Here is a 27,460-nt window from a genome sequence, read left to right as displayed (position 1 = left end):
AACAGTAATAACTATTTGAAATATTCATAGATGCAGTCTCATTTAACCACTGCAGCTAATTTTAGATTCAAAGTTTTTTAAAACAGAATAAATTACTAACAGTATATTTGCTTGTGACTTTGAATAAAATCATCTAAATAAATGAATCCTGTAAAATCAGACAAACACACAAGAAAGATTTGTTTACTTTTATTCAAAAAACTTACTGTCTCCAGACAGATACAAATCAGAAACATTACAGTGGATAACAGAGGACAGGGAAACGGTTATGTATGAGTTTATATCTCTGAACAGGGAAGAGTGATAATATGTTTTAAATGTTAACAGAAAAAAGCACTAGAAAATTAAGCTTTACGTTTAAATGCATGTATATTTACACAATCTATTCAGCAGTTTAATTAATGTAGTGGTGAGGAACAGAAGACAGTTTAAGCCAAAGGGCGTTTACTTTCATAAATTTAAAATCTGTCTGCACACCTTCTTTTAAATAATTACACTCATGCCATTTTAAAAATGCACTGTTCCTTTTCTGATGCGAAAAGTATTCAATGTACCTCACATAAAAGTTTCAACATGGAAGATTTATGTTTGACTACCACCTTCTTTTCCTTTTTAAAACAAGGATGTTTTAAGGCCAAGGCATGGAATGATTAAAAAGTATACCCCAGACAAAATGCACGTCTGCAATATAAGTTAATGTATTAGTCAAGCTTCATAGAGCTGCCGAATGCAATGCTGTAACATTAAAGGATCTCATAGGATGTTATTGTTACACTTTGAATATTTCATATTGGGAAAAACAAACTTAGCTGAATGAAACAGTTCTGTCCATGATTTGCAACCAAACTAATTTACAATTAGGAAAAAGGTGAAACCTAAAAACCTCTTAAGACCGACCAAAGAAAAAAAAAAAAAAAAAAAAAGGAATCAAACAATACACACACAAAAAGAAGAAAAAAAATATAAAATCTCAAAACTTTACTTGCTGCATGGCTACACACTTTCATGTTTAGACATGTTCTTATACATTTCAAAACCTTTTAACTAAGTTGGAGTTTTAAAAAAATAAGAGAGAAAAAAAAAAAAACTAAAGCACAATTATAAAATCAGCACCAATTTATATATTTATATATAACTTTATTTAAATGTAGATGTCTACATAGCTCTAATCAGGGAGAAGAAAATCTCCACCAGACATACTACACTAAGTTTTGTTTTATTAAGAGACAACACAATGGCACTACTGGAGAGATTTCCTCTTCTTTGCTTGATCTTAGATTTTAGATTTTAGAGGGACAAGCGAGCAGATCTGATCTTTGGATAAGCCACGTGACTCAGCGGAAGAATTACAGTCCTTTCTGTGCATCTCCACAGACCGATTGGGTTTCTACGTGCTTGATTTACTAGAGCAGTTGGCACATAAAAACAGCTCCGTTGGTGCAAAGACAGCAACAGGGCCACTGAATGGTCGAGGTATTTCATATACGCTGATCACTGATCGTGTCACTGAAATTGCACCAAAACATCAAAAATGCACCAAAGGCAGTAATAAATCGGGGTGCTCAGAGTGTTTTGATTTAGGTTTCATGTTGTATGTCATGATTTTTAAGGGTGGAATAAAAGGAAACTAAATACTAGATATAAAGACCTGGAGGTTTTCCTCCATTTCACATATTAGATAAGAAGAATAAAATATATCAATACTCACTATGATGAGCAAAAACCTGCTTATAAATTACTACTTTACACCAGATTACTCACTATTACAAAAGGGCTATACATAACAAAGTTGTCTTTAAGTTAAAAAAAGATGCATTCACCCCCGGTTTCAAGAAATACCACAACTCTAAGAGATCTCACATATGTTTCTTCAAACATGATGACGTTTGACTGAAATATTTATATATATATTTATATATATATATATATTTTTTTTTAATCATAAACTCATGTATGGCTAGGACAGTCCGAGATTCCATGGCGTTCAGTATCTACCGTCACTGTTTTGCACGATCAGGGAAAGCCCACACAACGATTGCAAAGACTTTGAATTGCTCCTTTATCCTTTCTGCGTTTTAGTAAGTGTCAATGGTACGAGCTGATTTGGATGCCAATCACTCCATTGAATTTAATTCTCTTTAGAGAATCAACGTGAATTCACACAAAATGTCTCTTCTCTTCACACGCCTCCAATTATAATCTTAAAACATGGGCACTCCCAGGACCTACAAGAGAAAATGTTCAAATTCAGTTCAGTGTTTAGACTTACCAAACAAACGTTTCATTCAATCATCAGTCCAGATGGGTCTGATTAGTATTTATAATAGTGAGATGCTCTCCCCCTCTCTGTCTTTTTGCACAAGGGCAATTCAAACTATCTGAAATCACTCCTGCTAGTGCCATCTAGTGGTGATCTCTCTTTCACGTCCTTAGTGTCGGAGTGAACGAGTCCCCCATTACCGCTGAAAAGCATCATAACCCAGGAAATGAGTGCTTCTTACAGACTCATCCATGATGGAGGCAGGGTCGAAAAAGTCGGGCTTCAGTTCTGATCGCTCTCGTCGATTCTTCGATGGGGGCTGCAAGATACGAAAGTGCAGACGGTAAGGATGAGATGTGCTAAAAGAAGAGTTATTTATAAAATGTGACATTAAATTGCATTACATTTAAATACACATGGACAATGCTGTTCAAAAGCTGGGGTCAGTAAGATTTTTGTTTTGAAAGAAATTCATTCTTTATTAACCGTCATTCAGCAATGATGCATTAAAAAGATCACAAGTTACAGTAAAGATACTGTTTCAGTATATAGTAGATGCTGAAAAGTATCGTTTCCAAAAAATATTTAGCAGCACAACTGTTTTCAGCGTTTATAATAAATGTTTCTTGAGCAGCAAATATTACAATTATTTCTGTAGGATCTTGTAGTGCTGGGCGGTATACCGGTTCATACCGAATACCAGTGTTTATTGTTCTTATGATATGAATTTTTAAAATACCGCAATACCAGTATTATTTAAATAACGTTCAGAACGCGACACTGTTTGATAGGGGTCTCTTTTCACTACTGCATTGTGGCGAGGACACAGCTGTATGTGTTACTAAGCGTGAAAGTTCTGAAGCTGTAGAACGTGATGACACAGAAGAACTCATCCACAATATCCACCGCCCGCTGCAATCAGCTCCCACGTCTCACACACACACACAAGCGTGCCTTTAGCACTATATTTAGCAACTTTCAGACCCTTTTAGTGGCTTTTTTCCATAGAATATACAAACTGACAAACCTAGCAACTTATAAATCTTAGCTATGGTTCAGTTGGAAGATGTCTCCAGTGCTGCCCCGCGAGCGCAAGATCTGACTCCCGGCGCAGTGTTGCGTCTCTGTGAGTCTGTTCTGTGCAGCGAGCGGCAGAGAAGCACCGCATTCAGCTGGCCGTACCACAGCAGATTCGTCAATAAAGGAGTAAAAAAAAAAAAAAAACAGCGTTTCCAAGCACCTTCCAAACTAACTGTTTGGAATTATAAGTATGAGCATAGTTCGTCTGTTAATATTATGCACTTATTTATTTATTTTTTTAGTTTGTTACTCAGCCGCAGGAAGTGCGCTGCATGAGACAAAAAAGTAATATAGTCACATAGCCGCTCTTTAGTGTAACGTTAGATGCATGTTGATGTTATCAGACGATGTCGCGATTATAAATGAGAGTGACTCCTGGTTAACATGTATTAATGAGTCGTATTTAGTGTGGAATTTTCTACAACATTCGCTCATCATGACAGTAAAATAGGGCATTCCAAGTCAATCTACTGCAGTTTTTCCTCTCTTAATCAGTAGAAAATGTGGTTAACACCCGGTCATGCATGAAAAAAACAAATACCGTCATATACCGTGAAACCAGTATAATTTTGAAAAATACCGTGATATAAATTTTTGGTCATACCACCCAGCACTAGGATCTTGCGACACTGATGACTGGAGTAATGATGCTTTGCGTCACAGTAATAAATTACATTTTGAAATATATTAAAACAGAAAACAGTTATTTTAAATTGCAATAATATTTCACTGCTTTTACAGTATTTTTGACCAAATCTATGCAGCCTTGATGACCATAACAGACTTCTTTCAAAAACATAAAAAAAATCCGTACATCCGTACATCTGTTTACACAAAAGCCTATTCCTAGACACCAAAATCATGAAGACAAATTGCATTAGCATAAGCTTATTACCAGATCAATATCCATGGTGTCAAAGTCCATGCCTTCGTTGAGATCCTCAATTCGGCCTTCTGATGACATCATCACATCTTCCACAATGGGTTCCTCATCATCCTCCATGAGGCCTGTTCCTCGACGACTGCAAGCATCGGAAGACCAATGGCACCATATTTGTAAAAAAACAGTTTTTTTTGTGTGCATTCAAACTGAAATGCAGTGTAAAGTTCCCTTACATGGCATGCTGAAGGTTGCTCCTTAATTTGGCGTAGTTCATAGCTCTCTCCTGCTGCTGTCTGGCCACTTCCTCTTGCTGCTGTCTCTGTGCAAGCATCCAAGTGACTTGTGTGCTGTAAAACAATAACAACACAACTCACTATATCCACTCAGTCCCAGACTACACATGCATGAACATTTCATGGCTGAAATTAGCTGTACATCATCTGAAAGTGCCACAAACACGAGAAACTTGTTAAGCTTGAGTATCAATGCTCTTACTTGTAGTCCATGGGTGTTTGGTGGTGTTGTGGCTGAGGGGTCTGAGGGTGCGCATGCTGCTGTTGCTGATCGGGGGTCATGGTGTACACCCCCATGTAGCTCTCCTCAGGACGTAGGCGTTTGGGCTCTCTCATGACGGTGGAGGTGAGGTGGGGCGAAGGCATCATGACGGGCGTCTGCATGCTCTGCTCACGGCTCATCCATACTTCACTGCTGCTGCTGCTCTCCTCTGCACACAGACAGAAGGACAATCATTAAAGTCGCGATAAAATGGAAATAGTGGTTGATCATTTCTTCCATATTGTGATGTGCATTTGAGTGTAATAGATTATAGAAAAAAACAACAACAAGTAAGGCAGGGTCCTGGTTCTGTGTATAGGCTGTTGATTGTATTTTTTGATGTAACAACTGTATTTGCAGGGGTGGGTTTAAAGCGATAGTTCACCCAAAAATGATTACAGTTCCTGGTCCCCATTGACTTGGGGAGTATTTTTTGTTCATACTATCGAAGTCAATGGGGACCAGAATCTGTTTGGTGACCAACAGTCTTTAAAATAACTTTGTGTTCAGCAGAAAAAAAGCAAGTCAGACATGTTTTAAACAACTTGAGGGTGAATAAATCACAGAATTTTCATTTTTGGGTGAACTATCGCTTTAAGAAGACTAAAGAGAAGTAATAAAAATATCACCAGAGAGAAGCCCGATGCTTTCACTGGAAAATCAAGTTATAAAACTGTGAACAAACATTATCGGGTAAAAAAAATATATATATACACATACACACAAATGATTCCTTCACAATAAGATCTATAGCATGCATTTACAACATAGATGAATTTTCTTTCTATGCTGACTTGCCAACACAATGAATTAAAACTAAAATGATTTACTTCCTTAAACTTTTTAGTGTTATAGTGGACGATCTATTAAAGCAGCACTATGTAGTTTTTTGACCTTAAAATATTGTCTTTATTTCAGTGATAGAACAACTCTTAAACGGACGAATTCTACTGCTGCTGCTACCTGAGCAGCCTCATAGCGACTAAAACCACACACTAAGTTTGGTGTTCGGGTCGGTACACACAGCCGACCATCCCCTGCCAGCAGAAGAGTGCGACCTGCTTTACAGCATACATCACATATTTTACTCGTAGCCTGGGTGGAGTTAGCCACCGCGGCAGAGCCAACAAAGAATCCAAAGAGGGTTTTGTCGGAGGAAGCTAAGAAAAGAAAGAGAGAGTGATCGGATACGATCCCGAACACTAATCAATCTCGGACGGGTGTACACTAGGGTTGTGACGGTGAGGAAATTTTCCCACCGTTTAATCGACGTGTGACAACACCAGTAATACCAGTATCACCGTGGTGGAGGGGTCGTTTGAGTTTTCCCTCTTTTCCTCGCTTTCCTTCAGTTTTAATTAGCTTGTAAAAGCACCGTGCACATTTTACTTTCACTTTTAAATTAGCGGCAATTCGGCATCAACTGCTTGAATTCAATTCAAACTACAACAAAATACAACGTAGAACATAGCCTATAACTTTCATTAACAAAACGAATAAAAATACACCATGCTATATGCCTAATATAAAATAATAAATAACTTACAAATTTTAAATAGGTAGCCTATACAAAACTGAAAATCAGACTGAGGAACAAATAGCCTAATTATAAAACGTAGAACGTTTATTAGCAAAACGATTAAGAAAGTTTGGAGGCATGGACTGCATACAGCTTGATGTAAAATAATCGACTCACGTGATAAATGAAATCTGATCTGTGATGCGCGACTGTCGTTTGTTCGATGTGCTGCATTGAGCAGCCGCTTTCAGTTTTAATTGTTGTGTCAGTTCTGTAAATTGAACTAAATGATTTTATGACTATTAAAAAAATCAAAATGACGGTGAGGGATGGTGCCGCGATGGGCAAGTGACGTAACCGGTGTTGCGGCTTAACACCGACCGGTATCACCGTCTATCACAGCAAGCCTAGCGTACACTCGGTGGCACGGGTTGCAAAAGGGACGGAGACCTAGCCTTCCTGCTACTGGATTTGTAAGTCTTATATATACATTTTTACCCACGGGGAAGCTTATGCAGCGACAGTATTTACGACACCAGTAACAGACAATTGCGCTTATCAACCACATGGGGGAACCGTGAGCAAATGTTAAATAGTGCCGCTTTAAAGCAAGTCATTCGGTCGCATGAAACACATTACTTGTCTGGTATCTTAAATTCAAACTCTTTTACCTTCTGGTAATTTCCTCTTGCCAGTGGCAGGCTTAGCTTTTTTACTTCTGACGGAGGAGCCTCGACTACTGATGCCACTGACCACAGACATTGTATCATCATCACCCCCTGCCTGCAGTGAGTTCCTGTAAGAGATGAGCGGCAGCCAGCAGTCTTCTCTCTGCAGGGCCATCTGAAATGTCATGAAGCGCTCCAAATACATGTGCCTTTTGGAAAAGAGAGAAAGGACCAACATTAGATCCAACAGCTAATGAGTGATTGTTACACAACTATAAATACACATTCTGAGACCAATAAATGTTTGCTTACACAGTCCGCTTGTCCTGACGCATGAGTTTGGATGAGAACTCGCTGAGAATGTCAAGAAAAGCCAGGTTGAGAGGAGGATGTCCCTCCCCCTGAGGATTTGGCTCTTTGAAGGCAAACTCAATACCGTCCCTTTAAAGAGAAAGCAACATGGGGTGTAAACATGGAATGTAACTCCACACACAATTGTTTTTTCCTCCAAGAGGAACTGAATGGAAGCTTACTTGTGTAACATGGCGATGGCCTCTCTGGTTTTGAGCTGATCCAGACCAAAAGTCAGAGAGAAGCGTCGAGCGAGCTCTTTAATGCCGCAGAAAGAAGAGGATGAGCGGTCAAAGCTGGGTCCCAGATCTGACAGCATCTCATTGAAGAGCTGTACTCAGCAGAGGGAGAAAGACAACTCAGGAACCTGCGAGTAAAACCCCTTTTGATGGTAGATATGAAACCTTATAGTCACTGACCTGCTGTAAGCTCAGAATGAGTGTCTTTGCACACTGGATTTTGTCGATCTGTCTCGTCTTGCTCATAGTTTCCTTGATGATGTCACCATAGTCATTGTAATACTGGACAGGAAACAGAAAAACTTGCATTTAAGTGAGCAATAAAGAGAACTAATGATCTGAAAATGCATATTCAAAGAATGAATAGACTCACCCTCATGTATTGCTTGAAAATATCTGCCCCAGTGTTCATCTCAACTACATTGTAGATAATAAGTTTGCAGTATGCGGCCAGCAGGTTTCGCCTCTTGTGCAAAGCTTCGATTTTTCCGGCTTCATCATCCTGCTGCCCATCTGTTCGAAAATAAAGGAAAACAGACGTTTATAAATACTGCTCATGCACTAGAAGGAAAACTGCCTCCCTCTAGTGGTCACTTATTTAACACTGCTGCTTGACAACAAATGAAGCAATTGCAAGTTGATATTTGTCCAACAACTCTCCCTTTAAACTAGTCAGTCTACTTCAGCTAAAGCTCAGTACACAACAGGATTAAGTGTTGCTAGAGTCTCTAATCTCTAAATCAATTAAATGCTTCTAAAGCCAATTTCCTTTGTGTCGTCTTAGTGTTAGCATTCAACATTAAACAGCCAGGGGCACAAAATCCATTCAGCAAAGCCTGTTAGCTCTAACTGAAAGTCATTATGCCATTAGCAGTGATAGACCTGTGCTGTTGCTGTCTTCATCCTGGTCAATGAAGACGTGGTCCAGGATGAAATTTAGAAGCTCGGACTGCAGGGACGCCTCGGATGTGTATACTAGGGGCTCAAGAGCTTCCCTCCCCCCTGAGATGATCTGATGGCTGAAGATCAGCAGCAGGTCACAGAGGATGGTGAAGGCCTGAGGAAGAACATACAGTCAGGTACAGGCTGTTTGTAGCATAATGACTCGTTGTGACCTTTGATACAGACCTGCTCTTTGACGGCGGTGTTGACGCTGGTTAGGTAACGCTGGCACATTAGACAAAACGCCCTCATCTGCTTCCTCAGAGTCAACATGTCCTCCTACAGAGACCAAATGCATTGTTGACATCCAACAAACCACAGTAAATAAGGGGAAAGGATGCATGCATACAAAATCATATGAATGGGAGCTACCTTTTTAGAAGTGCCCTCAGAGACCTTGGCTAAGCTCCAAAGAATGACGTAATGTGTGCACTGCAGTGCGTGAATGACAATCTGAAACATCCAGAGAGGCAGTAACGTTACCCAACAATCATGAGGCAAAAGCAAAGTTTCAGTTGATTTTGAGGGTTTATTTCTATGCAAGCCTGTTTTTGCCTTAGAGTAAAGAGTAAGAAACAAAATCACACTGTGAGATTGCAAGTTGCAATTCTGAGAGATATAGTTCTAACTGTGAGAAAACAAGTCAATCACAAAAATTAGCCACAATTATATAAAATGGTCTCAATTACAAGGACTGTGAAACTGCAACCATTACAAGTGAAAGGTGAGAAGTGAAGACTTAATTGTGAGATATAAAGTCACAATTAAGACAAAAATTACAATTGTGAGAGATGAAGTAAGATATTACAATCGTAAGATATTAAGTCAAAAAAAAAAAAAATCCACAATTTTGAGAGATGGAGCCTAAATTGTTTGCTATAAAGTTTCAATTAAGAGAAAAAGTCATTAAAAAATGTCATTAAAGTCTGGCCCTGTCAGGCACTACCTCAATAATTCTTCATATCAAAGTCGCTTTAAGACAAGTCATTTCACTCGGCGGCCATTTTTGAAATGCCTCTCAGGCATGCAAGTGCATCTCTTTGAATGGGGAAACATCAAATTCTCCAAAACTGAACTTTTTGAAATCACCAATGAAATCTGACAACTGCCTCATAAATGTTGTTCCTTATGGTCCAATAGCATTAAAAAAAGCTTATTTTTCAGCAAGTGTGCATGCGCAGTACTGTGCGCACATCTCAGAACGCTAGTGATGATCTAAAACATCTCCCGAATCCGCAGCTTCAAATAAATTATCCACCCACACCTATATTTTTGCCTGATTTAGAAAACCGCGCCCGATCGTCACATTCAGGGTACGCATGGTCACGAAAAACCCGGAAAAGTAATGGAATTTTAAAACAGCAATTTCGAGGCCTGGAAAGTTTTGGAAAAGTAATGAAAATCTATTTCACAATTCTCTGTATAATAGAATTATGTTTAATTAGGTCCTGAATTTCATTGCGGGATTGTGCATATATCGCATTACTCATTCCCACAGCTTTTAACTTTAAAATGAGGGAAATTACTGCAAAACATTTATTCAATACAGCAAATCAGTCATCAAATCAGTCATTTGAAAACAGCAGGAGTTATTCAGCTGTAGTACTGCGTCCTCTCTCTTTGACCTTCTCTTCACAACGGCGCATCTAGAGCTGCTGCACGCTGCGATACAAGACTAGCTCACGCTTCAGTACAGTTGACAGAATTGTCAATTGCCTAATTGTTGCATCGTCACAAAAATGTATTATTTTCACGTCTTTCACGTCCTTTCGGTACTCGCGCTCTCCAGGGGCGCTTTTCTGTGCGCTCACAGTCATATCCAAAGCACGCTCTACGAGCACCAAATTGAGTTTGCAAGCAAATCTTGTAGCACTTAAGTGTGTCCAAATACACACAATATGACTTCAAAATGGTCGTCCTGGCAAGTATCCTCATAAGCACTGTCGGTTTTGTCTTAAGTTAATGTAAACAGTTGCGAAAGAAAACGCGTGTGTAAAAGTATTGGATCTGTGAAATAGGTCTTGTGACAGCAGCCTAATAAAGGTGTGACGTCTGTCATTAATGTTAATCAAACAACAAAAGAGAGGAAATCCCTCACTGCTCTTGCCTAAATAATGTTTGTTGAATAACTTTAATATGTTAATTTACGGTTTATTCAATTTCTGTAGCCTATTTAGAAAATGTAGTTAACATTTGCATCATTAATTATTTATCTTATCCACCTGCAAATAATCAGAAAGCATTTTTATTACCCGACCCACGGATATAACCGCCATCCGAGCATCACTAGAGAATGCTTACTGTATCTATAGCAACCAGGACTTCTAACCAAAGCCACTAGAAAGCAAGCCTGAAACCTCGAGCCAAAAAAAACGTAACTGCTAATGCTTCCACTTTGTCAGTACGTGGGAAAGGAGACCAGAGGCTGTTTTTTTGAATGGATGTCAGTGGAGGAGAGGCTTCACTACGCTGAATAAACAGCTTTTTAGAGGAAACGGCCCATCATTTAATGAATCGACAGCCTATCTGCTAATGTTTTACACTAAACAATATTTTTGGATTGAACTATTTTTAGAGTTTACCACTTCTCATTCATGCCTCTGATATCCATAAACGGCAACTGAGAACTGAAATTCAATGACGTCAAGGCTGTAATGTGATTGGTTATTAAGGCAAACGTGATCCAAGCTAGCTGTTACGCTTTCTCCAATAGTAAGTAATACAGACCCTCTCATCTCCCAATAGTAAGACAATCTGCTTCTAACGGCAGCTGCCGATTGGCTCTAGAACATCAATATTGAGCATTGCATTTTTCCCCATTCAAAACTATATGGGTGACATGTCTTGGGTATTCTATGGTCTTTGTTCATAAGCACATGAATACCTGCTCAGGCATGTCTCCATTTTCAATACCAGTGTTCAGTAACTTGTAGTTGCTGGTGAAGAGGTCCCATTTGGAAAGGTCATGAGCACTAAAACAAAAAGAAGCGGAATGGGTGTTAAATAAAAAGTAATAAATTACCTAAAGTGAATCTGTTAGAGAGAAACACTTGATGATAGCCAGAGAGATGAGACAGAGAAGCCTTACTTGTGGAAAGCCGTGATCCTCTTCAGTGTGGAAAGAACTTGATAAGCATCATCTTCATCTGGGTCTTCACCCTTTGGAGGATATATATATATATATATATAGAGTTATATATAGACAACTGAAACTTTCCAAACTTCTGATACATTGCGGCAGCATTTTAGAAAGAAATACCGTATTGTCCCAAATATAAGACGACCCTGATTATAAGACGACCCCCCTTTTTCCAGATGTACCTTTTGGAAAAAGGCTTTTTGAAATCTAAATCTTGTTTTTTTTTTTTCTCCTCTTTCTCTGTAAAACATTTTTCTTAAATTATTTTCAAATTGCATATTTTTCCTTTTTTAATTTTTGTTTTGAAAGTATGGTAAATACTGGTAAAATGTACTAACAATGACATTGAAAAATATACACTTTTTGATATACCATTGAAATAACAGGTAGCCCATCTGAATTATATGACATTTAGGCTATCCATCTCATAGTACAGGGTGTCTACAGATATGAACAAGTTAGATTTAAGACTTTTTAAGACCTTTTTAATACCACCATATGTAAAATTTAAGACCAAACCTGTGAAGGAAATACACATTATATTACATGCGTAAATGTAATATTTAATGTGTTTTTAAATTTAAAAAGAAAACAAAATATCATCGCTGTCAAAAATGCTATTTATTATTACGATATACAGAGAACTTTTCATATCTGAAGACAATATCCCATACAAAATATCCCTCAAAAGCTCCACATCAGCAATATTTTTAGTTTTAAATCAAGCTATTTGTCCCGTAGGGCAAGTAAAATCCTTGAGCAATTTTTCAGTAAACTTGCATTAACCTATTTAAAGCAGCTAGGAGGCTTGTCAGTGAGCTGGTGGTATTCGCAGTAACTACGGGGGGAATCTTCCGTCTGTCCAATGATTGTAAACAGTCACTGGGTCCGTCAGACTGGTGAAACTTTTGCGGTAATGAGACCGAAGATATTTAAGACCCACTGAATCTGAATTTAAGACATTTTAAGACTTTTTAAGGACCCGCGGCCACCCTGTAGTAGCCTACCAAAATTTTATCACAGTAGAAGTGAAATCTTATTGTAGTCTTCAAATATGGGTACTGTCTTATGTTTTAAAATCACTTGCAGAGGAAGTTTGTTCCCATCAGGCTAACATAACAGTCACGACTCGTGCCGCTGTAAGCTTTTCTTTTGTTTTCACTTTATGATCTTTACAACACACATTACATTACATATTTCATGGCACACTCGTTTTATGCGTTTTTGGCGCCACCTATTGTTGTGGGTGTATTACTGACACGTCAAAGCCTAGACCCTGAATATAAGACGACCGCGTTTTTTTCATATGTATTTTCAAGAAAAAAAAAACATCGTCTTATATTCGGGTCAATACGGTAGTTGGAATTGAGTACTAGGGATGCATTTTGTCTACTACTTCCATAACTGAGTAGTCAGAGTAGTCTACTGGACTGTCTTAAGAAAGCTCTGGACAATAAAGACTTAAATATATCTACTAAATGAAGTAGTGAAGTTAGAGATAGCAGACTAGTCGGATTCATCCGTATGGAGAAACCTCCAGAAAAACAGACACACAGTGTTATAGTGGAAGCAGAGCACAAATACTCTCGCCAAACTGCTGTTCCTATGCAAACACAGAGCAACGTCAAAGTGCTCCTCATGCTCCACCCTGAGCTGCCCACTGTCCTCACCTCCTGCAGGAAGTCCTCCAGTAGCCTGTTAAATTTGTCCACTTGCTCATCCAAGAGTTGGCTACGGGCGATATCCACTCGGTTAAAGATAGTGAACTCCTCGTTGCACAGGGCATGGTAGGTTTTAGAGCAAGCCTCGAGCACATCTGTGTCCGTGTGCTTCTCCACAATCTCTCTGATTTGTCTTAACAATGAATCCAGGTGCTATGAGAGAGAAAACCGGCTTTCATTGATATGCTGCACAATCAGCCTATTGTAAATAATCAGTGTTCATTCAGCGCATTTATTCTGTTTAAACGATATGTGGTTCAGACCTTTTCCAAACGCCCTGTGGTATAGATTTCCAGATCAAAAAACTGGGGCAGCTGCAGCAGATTTGTCACTTTCTCTGAATCCACAGAGTACTGTAAGAAAGGAAAAAAAACAAAAACAAAAAAAACATTTATCAGTTTCAATGCTCTGTGAATACCATTTCATGCTGCCTTTGATTTCAATAGGCTTTAACCTTTGCAAGTAAAGCTGGCAGTGCTATAGCAAAGAGCTCCGTCATTCTCGTCCGGTCATCAAGCTGAGTCTTCTTCTCCTTCGCTGTCAGAACCTGAAACAAGATCAAGTGAGAATAGAGAACAGCATGTAAGAGGTAACGTGTGAGAACAGGGATCCGTCTTCAAGGTCTGGCCGTTGCGTGTGGCATCAGGTCTTACCCTCTTGCCTGTGCCTCTGCCCACAGGAGGATGGCACTCTGCAGCCTGACGGATGGTGCACAGCATGATCTCTATCAGAGCAGTCTCCTGTCTGTCCGTCAGAGCTGGAAAACACACACAAAGGTAATTAATCTCTCGCTTCCTTTGGAGCAGGTAAAAGTCAACCCTGTATGTTCTGGTGGTGTGTCACTAGGTCAGACCTTCCTCTCCAGGCAATGGCTCATCCAGTAGTAGACTGATCATGCACTCCCAGTCCTTAAGGATCTCTGTTGCACAGTCCCACATGCTGTCCACTAGGTAGGCTGCATGCTCGTGAAGCTGAGGATCAAAACAAAACTTATAACATCTTAAGATTTATAGTTACACTTATCCTTCAATCCATATTAGAATAATTTCTGAAGAATCATGTGACACTGAAGACTGAGTAATGGCTGCTGAACATTCAGCTTTGCATCACAAGGAATAAATTGCCTTTCAAAATATATTCAAATAGAAAACTAAAAATAAAATTAGAATATAATTATATAAGATTAGAATTTATCTACAATGGAAGAAAACTGAAACACCACAGCGCACAATGTATGCAGAAGGCATTTGAGAAAACGGTTTGAAAATCATAATTTTTTGCGATTCTGTTTGGTGACATTAGTTGCACAGAAACTGCACCCTTCAACTTGCATCATACAAACAGCACTGCTTTGATTTACTGACACTTGATTCGCAATGATGTTGTTGATGTTAACTCACCTCACTCTCCAGGAAGAAAAAGACAGTGGTTTTGATGAGGTTGGCATTCATACTCTGTCTGCCTCGTCTCTTGGGCATGCTGTCATCTTCAGGGTCTCGATGACTGAACAGTCTGCGAACAAAGATGAAAACATAAAACTATTCAGTTTACCTTAAACTATTGTTGTCTAATCACCATGTCTATTCATTCATGTCTCCACTCAGTCTAGATGCAGTGAATAGTTTTGTTTTATGACTTTAAGTAGGCTGGAGACTGGGTTTATAGAAAAGCAGAAATGTAAAACTTCCTGTACAGCTTCATGGGATATGAATGAGTGAGTGAAACTCACTTCTTAAAGAGGAATTCTCCTGCTGCCACTGCGACGGGTCGGTGGGCTGAATACACTAGATGGTACACACTCTCACAGTCTTCTGCAGTCAGAACCTCATCACTGCTACTGTAATACCAAACAACAGCATATGAGCATCCTGTCATGCTGATTATCACAGCTAGTTGTGTCTACAGTGTTTCCTGCACAATTAACCTTTTTTGCACTATAGTTACACTAATTTCATTTGAAGTGATGAGTAAAGACTTGTAGTTTATTTTGATTCAATAACCTCTCAACGATTCAGTGAGTTAATTTAATGAACAATTTGACAGAATCAAATCTCATGGGTTCATTAATCTTTTTAACATTAACATTGTGAATCTCTCTACTATACTACACTGAACAGTTTGGGGTTGGAATGATTTTATTTACTTTTTTTTTTTTTTTTAGTATCTTATGCTCACAAAGGCTTCACTTATTTCATAAAAATACAGCAAAAAAACTAAAATAAAAATACAATAAAAAATACTGGAGTATTACTATTAAAAATACAGTGAAATATTACTACAACTTAAAATGGTTGTTTTCTATTTTAATCCTGTGATGGCAAAACTGAAATTTCAGTCTTCAGTGTCACATGATCCTACTAATATGCAATGACGGATTATTCCAAACTTTGATTTATTTATTTAATGATCCTTCAGAAATCATTCTAATATAGTCATTTTCTGCTCAAGAAACATTTCCTATTATTATCCATGTAAAAAAAAAAAAAAAGTTGTGCTGCTTAATATTTGCTTGAAAACTGATTATTTTCAGGAATCTTTCATGAACAGTATTTTCCAGTAAAGTTTTGAAACATTATATATGTTTTTACTATCACTTTTAATCTGTTTAAATGTTTAAAAAAACTGAATGATGTGTTGTCTTGACAATATTTTGTGGTCTTTCCAGCTCATTATATTCAATTCAACTCACCAACTTATAACTCAAATAAAATATAATTAATTTTGGTATGATGCAAGAAACTGCTATAGCCGTAAGTGTATTCAGTGTCTATTTTATACATACTGTAACACCAGTGTGAGCAGTTTTATTGCTTGCACTGCAACGTCGTACTCCTTGTCCAGCGTCATGGACACAATGCGGTCCTGATGAAGACAATCCATTTTATTTTAAAATATTGAAAAGATACACAAAAATACATTAAACCATTCAGTTAAATTCTTAATAATTTCACAGAGCAGTATTCTGATAACTAATTTCAGCATTTGCTCTGTTTTGGATGAGAAGCTTCCCCAGATGGTTCTCTCACCTTGAAGCGGCTGGTGAAGAGCTCCAGCTTGGCATTGAGCTCGCGGTTATAGTACAGCCCCTGCAGAGCCGTGAGACACTTCAGACGCACCTCACCTTGCTGAGAGGGAGAGAGGAAGAGAGTTACATTTCCTTCCAACTCCAGGATCGTGTCGTGACTAACTCCATCTGACACTATATTTAGGGATTAAAGAAATAGGAGAGAAAAATGATTGAATCCTGACCTTGTCGTGCATGGTCCAGCCCACGTACTTAAGATAGCTGTCATTAAGAAATGCATCACTGTACATTTTCATCCACACGCCAATCTCCTCGATGCAGATTGCCCGGATCTCTGCTATTGCATCACTGAGGAATAACAGAAGCACTTAAGCCCACAGACACCCACAGAAACATTTCAGAGTATTATTGAGTAATCACTGAAGTAGTAATTTGTGATGAGTTTGTGCTGGTAGAAAATCAGCATTTATGAGTGTGCATACCGATATCGGTGAACAAAGACACCCTTGAAAATGGCATTCATCATGTTTTCAATCTCATCTTGATTTTCTTGCAACTGTAAAGAAAACAACAGTTCATTATAATCATTGCTGTTGGCAGCACATGACAGTAACCTGCATTACTAGTAAAGACTCGAGTTTGTATCTAAAAATCAGAAGTATTTATTTTATTTGAGTTTCTGCTCACTTCTGCCTCTTGATTTTCTTTCTAGTTTCTATTTATTATCAGTTTTTTTAATTTGCAATAACAGCCCTCTCTCTTTTTTCAGGTCAAGGGCTCACAAATGTGCGATTCATTTAGTGTTTTCTATGGCCATATGTGACAATCCGATCACAGTGCAACATGATATCCATCTTTGGTGTGGTCCTTTAAGAAACGTACAGGCTGCTGCTCCAACCTCAAACCCTCTAGCATTAATATAAAACAAAACAACAAAAGGTCATAGGGATATTTCTTAATTCACCCCCTAATTAAAATTTTTTTTAAGAACCAAGGTTCCCACAGAAAACCTGAGCATGAGGTAGTCCAACTTCTTCAGTGTTATTTTTAGACCTGGAAAGAATATATATAACTTACAAAAATGCCCATGCCGTTTTAGGTTTTATCAAAGAATATACATTTTAATCTACATCTATAACATTTTATTGGGTTCTAAAAGTCTGTAAAAAATATTTGTTAAAATCCACATCCAGTAAATCACAAATTACTACAAAAGCAATGTAAATCCACTGGTTATAAAGTGTGGAATCCCTAAAGAAACTCAGTGCTTTAAACTTCTGGAATTCAGAATTTTAATTTCAATTAGAAATAAAATGAAATCAACTGCAATTATTATTATCGTTACTTTACAACACTTTTTTTTAATCTGGAGAGGTTATCATCTATGGACAATCCTAATTGCTGTAAATAATATAAAAAAATAATAAAAAAAAAAGTTTCTCTCATTAAAACTGATATACTGAGGATACTATCCTACATAGGGAAGGGGTATTCGAATATTGGCTTATTGGAGTCAGATAGGTTCACAACCAGTGTTGTAGGACATACAATCTGCTACTATACAGAAAACAATTCATACCTCCGTTTGTAAATACAAACAAAAACAGAGAGCTGTATGCTTGCTCCAATGATTTCACCTACAAGTGTTTTCCTGCACAGATAAATCGAGAGCATGCCATAGATGCGGTCATATTCCTCTAAGCTAACTATATTACAACTCAACTTCTGTGTGTGTCCACGTGGTTTAACTCAATACTATCAAGACATCAATAAAACCTCACACTCACACACGCAGATGGCATAACAGCAGGGCCTGTTATTACATAACCCAGTTAATTTACAGCGCCAGTTAAACACAGCTTTCGTACTCACAGCAATTCAGGCGAGCTCTAACCCCACGGGCGCTGACAGAGCGAGAGCGCTGCGGTTGACCCGAGAGCCCACAGTAACACAGACTTCTCATTAGAATAGGATCTTTTTTTAAATTACTTTATCCATGTTTACTCAGCTTAAAAGTAGGGGGAAAGAGTACGGATGAAACATGCTGCGTGTTTGGTCGGTCGTGCGTTTTTGTGGCTGTTGGCCAACAAAGGCGTAGGTGTTTGGAAGGAAAGCAGCAAACGCTGCAGTGACCTGGCAGGATCATGCAAAGGGAAGTGAGTCTCCACAGGGAAGAGCGCAATGAATCCCCTGTTCCTCTGAAGGCTTCATTTATTCACTCTTCCCCTTTCAGCTTTCATGGTTGCTCTAAGACAATGCCAACATGCAGAATTCATTCAGACGTATGCCGCATCTCTGTCTCGGATAACACTCACCTCCTTGCGTTTCTGAAGCAGGAGCTCTAGTCTGTCGTTGGCCCTTTTGCCAATTATCTTGTTCCTCTCTGCTTCATACTGCCGCTGAGTGTTGTCCATGTTAATGCTGAGGTTCAGAGCTACATTCACGAGGGCCGTCATCAGTTTCATAGCTATGGGAGAAAAAAAAAAAACATAACACTTTATTTGGGCTAATCAAAACAAAGTTCAGATTTACAAAGCAAAAGAGCTACTGACCTGCCAGGGTGCTGGTGTGTCTGAAGGCTCGGACTTGAGAATCAGAGAGTCCGGTGAGCAGTGAGATGACCGTGTCCATCATGTACTCGTCATAGATGATGCTGTACTGACACTGCCGCACCAACACGCCAATAAACTCGCAGAAACTAGTCTTGAACTTCTTCCACTGTGGCCCGGCCATGGTGAGTGGGTAATCACCGCTGTCCTGCAATAACATCAACTCTCACTGGTTAGTGTGAGCATAAAATAATTCATAAAACACTCTAGTGGGCGATGAAACATGTTCTTGAGGAATCATGTTCAAGGTTGAAGCGTGAATTTACCTCATCAAACTCTTCTGTCATCTTCCTGATGATCTCAGAGTTTTGCATGTTGCGGAACATCTCACCAGTGACAACACCTGCAAAAATAGCACTCAAAATAAGACTTAAAAAGTTTGGTATGTTTGAAAAAGTAATACCATTAAGAAACAAAACTGATGTTTTTATAATTAGCTCAGGACTTAAAAGTGTACCAAGTTTATGTTGCACCAGCCGATTCATATGCGTGTAGCTTTTTTTAAATGAGGAAAATGCATACTACTAAAAGAAAAATGTATCCAGAAATGAAAATTGTCATTATTTCTTTCTTTCATAGAACACAGAATTACTTAGAAGAAAGCTAAATTCTTTTTTTCCATATAATGAAACTTCAGGCCCGGTCACAAGAAGAACGGTAACTATTATTACAACTATGATATCTACAATAACTATATTAGAATCAACACCAAAAGATGATCAAATTGTTTATTATAAGAGTGTGCTGCAATTATGTAGTGTTCACTTTTACCATAACATTCAAACAAGCTTTTCAAGGCCAGATTTTTAATGAGTAACGACCTGAGCTTACATTTTGGTCTGCTCCTCACACAAAGCCATCATATGGACTCAATATAACACGAGAACCACTTTTAGCATGGTTTTAAGTGTTTTTTGGAGCTTGATAACCCTAGTGCCCATTCACTTTCATTATATGGAAGGCAGCAGTGCAAACATTCTTAAAAATATCTTCTTTATTTAAAATTTTTTTTTTAAATAATGCAGACTGGAATTATATAGTTACGAATAAACAAAGAAAGAATTTGAATTGTGGGTGAATTGTCCCTGTAACTATAACAATTATGTCTGTCACACAGCATTTATTCTCTACAAGCTCAAATCAGATCACATGAGAAGTGACATTCAAACCTTTGCAGCCAGAGCATTGGATGAAGAAATTGATCAAGTCGAGAAGTGCGACGTCTCTGTCATGTTTATAGGACTCAATCCAGTCATCAACGACCGACTGCAAAAGAGGAGAGCAGAAATCTCGCAAAGGTCAAAATCTGCTCGACTACACATCTGTCTGCATATTCTCCTGCCAACGCTCAAATCCCTCCAGAAGACACAACCCCACATGAGGGAATTTAAGATGTGAATGCCAGAGCGAGACAGAGGGCAGTGTAAAAGCCGGTAATATGCTCACTGACCTGCATGGCACTCTTTCCCAGCCGGACCACTTCAAAAAGCATGACATTTTCCATGCCGTTTTCCTGGTGGTGACCATTCATGCGTCCAGGCCCTTTTCCCGCTCCTTTCCCCTTCTCTCCAGGGCCCTTCTTTCCTTTCTTCGCCTGAAGCAGAGTGACAACACAGGTCAACACTGACGAACTGGATCAAACTCTCCACAAGTGAAAAATGGCTACATTCAGTGATTGTAGAACCGTCAAATATCGTGTGCGACTCGGTAACAAAGAATTTTATTTATTTAAATAATATCGATCACAAGCAGCTTGTACAAAGATGATAAATAAAATTAATATACGTTTTATAAAGTCATATGTTCGTTGACAGGTTATACAAAAACATGGTTGCTTCACCATTCAGTAGTTAAAAGAATAATTCATCCAAAAATTAAAATGTGTCAAAAAAGTGCTCACCCCAGGCCATTCAAGATATGGATGCACTTGAACAGATTTGGAGAAATTTAGCATTACATTACTTGCTCAAAAACATGTCAAAACATCTTGATGCATTAAATACAAACTGTCATTTGAAATACTGTGATGTTTTTATCAGCTGTCCAGACTTTTATTCTGACAGCACCCATTCACTGCAGAGAATCCATTGGTGAGCAAGTGATGTAATGCTAAACTTCTCCAAAACTTTTCAGATGAAGAAACAAACTCATCTACATCTGGGATGGCCTGAGGGTGAGTAAATTTTCATTTTTACGTGAACTATTCCTTTAAGTCACGAAAGGTTCACGAACCCTGGCCAATTATTAGCTCCTGAACCATTTCCATGGAAAAGGGGTAAAAGGCCATATAAAGGAACCTTGTGAAACCTTGCAAAGACTTTCTGATAATAAAAAATGTCAGAGTCCACTCATACCTTCCCTTTCCCGACAATGAGATTCCTCCCATCAGGATCATCGAAATCAGTGTCTGATGAGAATCGGGTGTCAGTGTCCCTGTTCACACAAACAGATCGATGTTATCAGAGTGAAGGTGAACGTGTGAATGCATGCATACACACAATCTGTATTCATTACTCCTGTGTGTCTGTACACTCACTGAGCGTAATGAAACTCTGTTTGTAATTCCGGTGCAGCTATCATTTCTTTAACATCTTCTGGTCCACTTCAACTTATCAAGGGCTTTGTCTTCATACACACAGGGCAACAGCGGGTACTTTTGTCTCATAAACCTAAAAAACATACAAACACAAAATGGGGAGAAAAAATAACAACGTTAAAATCACACATTAAAAACGTGTGAGGTTAAAAGCAAGCACAGATACATCAGTAATCTATGAATTCTTTCTTAATATTATAAATCAACTTCGGCTGTTTTTGAACTCATTTTTTAATTGCTGGCTTATATTCATATGCGTCTGCTGGCTGTCGCATCGCGTCTCAGTTTTTTTCATGTTCTCAAGCTACGAGAGGTGCATTTTAATACAGTCTGAATGTCACAGTGTACAGTGTTGACACAAACTCATGTGTGAAAAAATGGTTTGCAAGGTCTCAAAGGTTAAGTGGCAACAAAATTAAAAACCTTTCTGTCACACTTGTGTATATTTGTTACTGAATTCTAATGGTCAAGCCATGTTATTATTGTGTTGTCATGTTTATTTTTATCCAAAAATTATACAACTAACACAATTATGTTTCAGTGCACCAGTATATGTGGGATATTAAAATCAAAATGCCTCCAAAACACTCATAACAATTAGTTTGTTCGCTTTACTATGCCTGCAACTTCAATCAGTCTGTCATTATGGTTAGGCAGAGCAAATGCAGTTATATTGTAGTCACAGGGGGGCAGTATGGCTCCATCTCAACGCTCCTGAGCTGATCACTCAGACAGAGAGACTCTTTCAGTCAGTGTGAAGGAACTCCAGTGAAAGCTGCAGGCGCCTGCACCTCCTTATTTCTAGTAAAAGCACCATTTCAAAACAACGACAACAGTAAATACATAAACTAGATATTTTACACATAAGACTACTCTCCAACAGAGGGTTCATGACACAAAACCCCTTTTCTGACAATGATGTTAAAGGGATAGTTCACCCAAAATGACAAATTGCCCATCATTTGATCTCCCTTGTGTCGTTTAAACCTGTATGGCTTTTTTTCTTCTGTGGAAGATAAAATAACATTAAAAAAAATATGCTTTTGGAGTCAATAGGCGAGTAAATTTTGGGTGAAGTATCACTTCAAATTTGCTTAGGAATAATAGGACAGCTATGATCATTTCTCTATGAACTACAACTGTTTTCTAAACCAGTTAATTCTCACTTAAAAAGACAAGCTCTTTAACATGTTCAGCAGACGAGGAAGATATTAGAGCAATGTGATATTATCAGCCCATGAGAGGACCACAGCTCTGCAGTGAAATATGCCTGAAGTCACAACCACCTGTTCATGACAAACATAACAACACACTGTAATTAATTTAATATAAAGCTCACTGAATGAAAGACTACCATGATTATCCATGAAGACCTCACTAAATGGATGTTTCACAACAACGGCATTTAGTTCACATCACAGTCACAAACAAGATCTGCTATTGCTAGTCAAAGACCGGTGGAATTAGCGTAAGGAGAATTAATATTTAAAGAAATCATTTCAGTAAACAAAAACCTGGATACAGCAACAGCGCAGAATGAGTTCACATTCCCTGTTCAGTCCTGTTCATCTGCCGCTGCTCAGACAAACACACAGTCCCACACTAAAGTCACACCTTTGACAGATGTTTCAGAGCCACTGCACTTTAATCACTCTCAGCCAATCAAACCAACAATCAATTAATTTATATTAGTCTCTTCATCTGGGCTAGGAGGAATCTTTTTTTTTTTTTTTCCCTAAACCTTTGGTCCCACTTTATATTAGATGGCCTTAACTACTATGTACTAACATAAAAAAAAAAGAACATTGTACGTTTTGTGTTCATTTTGTACTGCAAAACACTTTTTGAGGTGGGACACGGGTAAGGTTAGGGACAGGTTTGTAGGTGTGGTTTAAGGGAGGGTTAAGGTGTAAGGGATGGGTCAACACAGTGTAATTATAAATGTAATAAGAGAAATTAATTACAGATGTATTTACATGCAGGTATTTTTAAAATATAAGTACAATGTAAAAACATGCAAGTACACAATAAGTGCAATGTATCAAATTATTAATTTAAATGTAGCAAGGCCACCGAACAAAGTGGGATCAAACCTTAAAAAATTTTTTAATGTTTTTAAAAAAAGAAAGCATAAAATGAACAGTCAATATGAATGAACGGAGAATTCCTCTGATAAATATTAAATCTTGTGAAATGGTGCTTCCACCTTATTCTGTCATTCTGCATATTTTATTTTATTTTTTTGTCATTTGACTATATATTTAGAAATGCCTGTGGCTGAGAGGTACACATGAAAAGTTATTATTCATGCTGAAAACTTTTTGTTTGGCCAAAAATTGCATTGTATACACTATTTCACTAAACAATAGTCCTGAGTTATAAAATGATGTTTTTTCCCCCCAAAAAGGCAGATGTGGGATAAACTGTGTCAGTGACAGAAAGTAAAACGGCTAATACAGATACACTATTTGCTGCATGTGTTATTATGAGTTATAAAATTAAGTTGTTTTTTCGTTTGTAAAGTGTTTCAGATGCATTGGGGTGAACTGCAAGAAAAACTATTAATTAATTCTATACTGTTGATTTTTATTTGTTTAATTTAAATATTCAGAATATAAAAGCATTTTTGTTTGTTAAATGTAAATGTTTACAATAAAGTTGTCAAAAATATGTGGTAGCAGGAATCCTACAATACAAATATAATTAGATGCATGAGTTTTACTTTTCATTTATCCTTGCACAGAGGAACTAAATAAATAAATAAGTTCACCCTCACTGGATTTAAAAATATAACTAAGAGAAAGTATTTTATTAGGCCGTTACTGAAATACTACTTACCCTCTTACAAGTCACTTTGAGATGAAGGCAGCGCAACACAACACTAAAGAGCAGATGGCATCTGTGTTGTCACAACAAAAGTATTTTCATCAATGTTTCAGCAAGTTTAGCGCCTTTTAACATAGATGCACTCGTTTCGTCAGACACCATTGTGGAAATATTGAAAAATACCACTACGAGTGTGGAGAAATACAGTGCAATGAACGTGATAGGGGCTGTTCTGAGCTGTGCGCTGAAGATGTGCCCGCGGTTCAGAATGAAAACAAGTGGGCGTGGCTTTCTGAGTCTGTCATATCGCGCTGCTTCCTTTCTGATTGGCTACCCAGATTCCACCGTTTCCAGGAAACATCTCCGTGCGCCGGAGCTTCGCGTCTACCTCTGTGCCCATATAAGGAAGTAACACGTCCGCCCTCCTTTTCGCGGCATCCAATCAGAGGCCGCCAGTAACATTTGTGGACGTAAACATGAACAGAGAGAGAGAAGGAAGGAACCGGGCCACCGCTGTAAAACATGACGCATTTAGACACTGCCCATTATTTTAAACGGATCATTTTGTTGGTTTAATGAATGTTCTACTAATATTCTGAATTAATGCGCGGTTAAAAAACATTCCAAGGAGAGCAAGTATTCTAAGGACATATTATCCGCAACACTTTGAATTCGGCCTTATATGTGCATAAAGAGGTGTGGCTTTCAGTACCTCAATGCGAGCGAATCAAATAACTTTTAAATAGCTTAATCACCGAGTACATTATCAGTCACAAAAAAATAGATATGTCGAATACGATGTTCTCTGCACCAAATGCAGGGCAAAGCGTGTACGGAGAACGTGAGATTACAGTTATGTAATACCCAGCAAGTAACAATAAACAGAATTTATGCGCGGTGCACAGACGCAACAAAGCTCAATGTTCTTTATAGAATAATCGGCGGTAAGGCGGGAATTCAAAAGCCGTGGCATCATCATCGACAATGCGTTCGAAGGAAAAGTGGCGCCAAATGACGCTTCTATCCACAGCTATTGTGGCGCACACACACACACGGATGACAATGACAGCTTAGCCCAAAACTAATACTGCACCATTATTTCATCCCATGCTTTCCAGTTCCTGTTCGCTACCAATGTGTGGACGGATCAGTTGTGTATATAGAATATATAAAATACATAATGATAAACCGGACCTAGCCTATATATATATATATATATATATATATAAATATAATATATACACACACACACATTAAAAATTCTGTCTAGAGCATCCGCTTCCTGTTATCATATAAAAACCTTTAGAGTCAAATATCGCAACGAACTGCCCAGATATTGCAGTACGCAAATAACGTGTTAGTTTCACGTCTCATTCATCCTATGCCAACTTCACAATAACATGCAGCAAATAGTGGATCAGTATTATCCATTTTACTAAGTGACAGATGAATTTGCGCCAAAATACCGTAAAGTTTGATTGGACGCACTGCCTCTGACGTCAACAACAAAAGATATGGGAAGTGTCTTTTTCCCCCTTTTAAAAGTTGATCAGCACATTTATTTTGCTGCCCTACATAAGCACTATTAACTTACATAGCTTCATTAAGCTTGCTTTTAGCACCCTATCAAAACAGAAGTGAGACCTATTTTTAGGTCACGACCCACTGGTCTAGAGAAGTGAGAAATAAAGGGATCTGCTAATGTATGGAGCTAGTATGTGAAGTTGAGTGCTGAGATCAGGCGGACGCTCGCAAACTCCTCCTCGTCGCACTTCTTATCACGATATTACTTCATTACTCGCGGTGTTTTACCTCCACCGCACAATTATCACCGTTAAACGTCGAGCTTGTTAGCGCAAATACAGGCTACAGTTGCGAAATCGCACAATAGTTTGACGGAACGATTTAAAACATGATCAGAAGGGGAAAAAAATCTCCATCTTGAAGTCAATCCAGCACAGCTGTTTTCGGGATTCTCCATTTTGGCTCGGCTCGTTTCCAGTCATTATCCACGCGCACCTACCACACGCTTACATATAACGCGTAAAAATGGCCAGCGAGTGTGTTTAAAATTGACAATGTGATGAAATTAGCATAATAGGTGCGACATCAGCTTTTCCATCTCGGAAAAGGGGGGAAAACATCGCGTCCTCGTCCTCCATCTTGCCTCTCAATTTGTGTTCCTGACTGTGCAGGGTAAGGTTAGCCCGCTAGCTAACTGTTTACCAATGAAACGCCACGAAACACACACACTACAACCGTTAGTGAAAACATAATACGCTTGTTTGAATTCACAAAGAGCACGGCGAGGTGGTTTTTATCGTTTAAATGCGGCAACGGAAGCACAGCGGCTCGTTTCGTATCCTGTACCTCGCTTATCAGGCTAGCGCGGCTAACACATCATCCAAATAACCCTAAAGCCACTAATTTCTATAAATCTCTCCGCCATTTTACCACTTACCCGATCGTCAGGGTCGGTTCCGGATTGTTTATAAGGACTTCTTGAAGCGCTAGATAGACTCCAGTGGCTTTAAAGTGCGCATTCGCGGCTATTTCATGGATGTAGTTTGAAAGTGGCGGTCAGAGGCGGTTTTGGACACGCTCTTACCCCGCTTGCTCCGTTCGGTTTGTTGTTCCGATCACTCAGAGAGAAACTGCCGGTGTAGAGCTGCCACCCGGTGGACAGTGGAGGGATTGCAGCTGTGAGCTCGAGACTGACATTTAGTGGTCGAGGCCTTGAGGTGCAAAATGCTCAGTGCAATAGACGTTCATTTCAGAAATGATCTATTTTATTAAGGGGCAATATCTGTCTCTAGATTTTATTTTTTTGGGGAAGTTTTTCTTTCTTTCATATATATACACACCTTTTTTCCAATAAATTTATTTTATTTAATCAGAACCATTAGAGCTGTTAATGGTTTAAAAAAAAAAAAAAGTATCTTTAATAAATGCATTTTAATAAACAAATGCATTTTTAATAACTAACTCAACAGCTACACGTGTTTGCAGAAGCATTTACTAAACTTATAAAATATTTAACAATATAA

The 27,460-nt window shown here is 38.4% G+C and overlaps 1 protein-coding gene across 3 annotated transcripts; it reads right to left on the bottom strand.

The window, feature by feature from the left end:
- Nucleotides 1–173: 173 nt before the first annotated feature.
- Nucleotides 174–27,065, bottom strand: stag2b (STAG2 cohesin complex component b). Of its 3 annotated transcripts, XM_058797776.1 has the most exons (34): nucleotides 26,875–27,065; nucleotides 21,528–21,660; nucleotides 21,346–21,424; nucleotides 20,442–20,585; nucleotides 20,161–20,257; nucleotides 19,258–19,334; nucleotides 18,935–19,139; nucleotides 18,698–18,849; nucleotides 16,865–16,938; nucleotides 16,607–16,730; nucleotides 16,384–16,482; nucleotides 16,140–16,219; nucleotides 15,087–15,194; nucleotides 14,758–14,869; nucleotides 14,211–14,328; nucleotides 14,011–14,114; nucleotides 13,812–13,904; nucleotides 13,621–13,710; nucleotides 13,307–13,510; nucleotides 11,586–11,656; nucleotides 11,382–11,469; nucleotides 8,870–8,950; nucleotides 8,684–8,776; nucleotides 8,438–8,612; nucleotides 7,929–8,068; nucleotides 7,736–7,837; nucleotides 7,499–7,647; nucleotides 7,278–7,406; nucleotides 6,969–7,174; nucleotides 4,719–4,947; nucleotides 4,457–4,570; nucleotides 4,236–4,362; nucleotides 2,502–2,579; nucleotides 174–2,225 (listed from the first exon to the last, which is right to left on the bottom strand). In XM_058797776.1, the coding sequence occupies exons 2-34, from the start codon at nucleotides 21,569–21,571 to the stop codon at nucleotides 2,202–2,204; spliced, it is 3,810 nt and encodes a 1,269-aa protein (XP_058653759.1). In that variant the 5' UTR covers nucleotides 21,572–21,660; nucleotides 26,875–27,065; the 3' UTR covers nucleotides 174–2,201. The 3 variants fall into 3 exon arrangements, with proteins under 3 accessions (XP_058653759.1, XP_058653757.1, XP_058653758.1); XM_058797774.1 differs by having other exon boundaries at nucleotides 174–2,579; XM_058797775.1 differs by lacking the exon at nucleotides 26,875–27,065 and adding an exon at nucleotides 24,426–25,534 and having other exon boundaries at nucleotides 174–2,579.
- Nucleotides 27,066–27,460: the final 395 nt, after the last annotated feature.

Source organism: Onychostoma macrolepis, chromosome 14 (genome assembly GCF_012432095.1).
Source record: "Onychostoma macrolepis isolate SWU-2019 chromosome 14, ASM1243209v1, whole genome shotgun sequence".
NCBI classification, from domain to species: Eukaryota; Metazoa; Chordata; class Actinopteri; order Cypriniformes; family Cyprinidae; genus Onychostoma; species Onychostoma macrolepis.
The sequence above is the reverse complement of the archived record's forward strand: the minus strand, read 5'-3'. Positions and strand labels throughout refer to the sequence as shown.

What these genes read in the sequence shown, in the direction of transcription:
- stag2b (XM_058797774.1), bottom strand. Translation starts at nt 21,571, where the DNA reads ATGATAGCTGCACCGGAATTACAAACAGAGTTTCATTACGCTCA. An exon ending in ACACCGCCGTCAAAGAGCAG is followed by an intron (nt 8,613 to 8,683) that starts GTCTGTATCAAA and finishes GTTCTTCCTCAG; the next exon opens with GCCTTCACCATCCTCTGTGA. An exon ending in TCATTCTGAGCTTACAGCAG is followed by an intron (nt 7,648 to 7,735) that starts GTCAGTGACTAT and finishes TGCTGAGTACAG; the next exon opens with CTCTTCAATGAGATGCTGTC.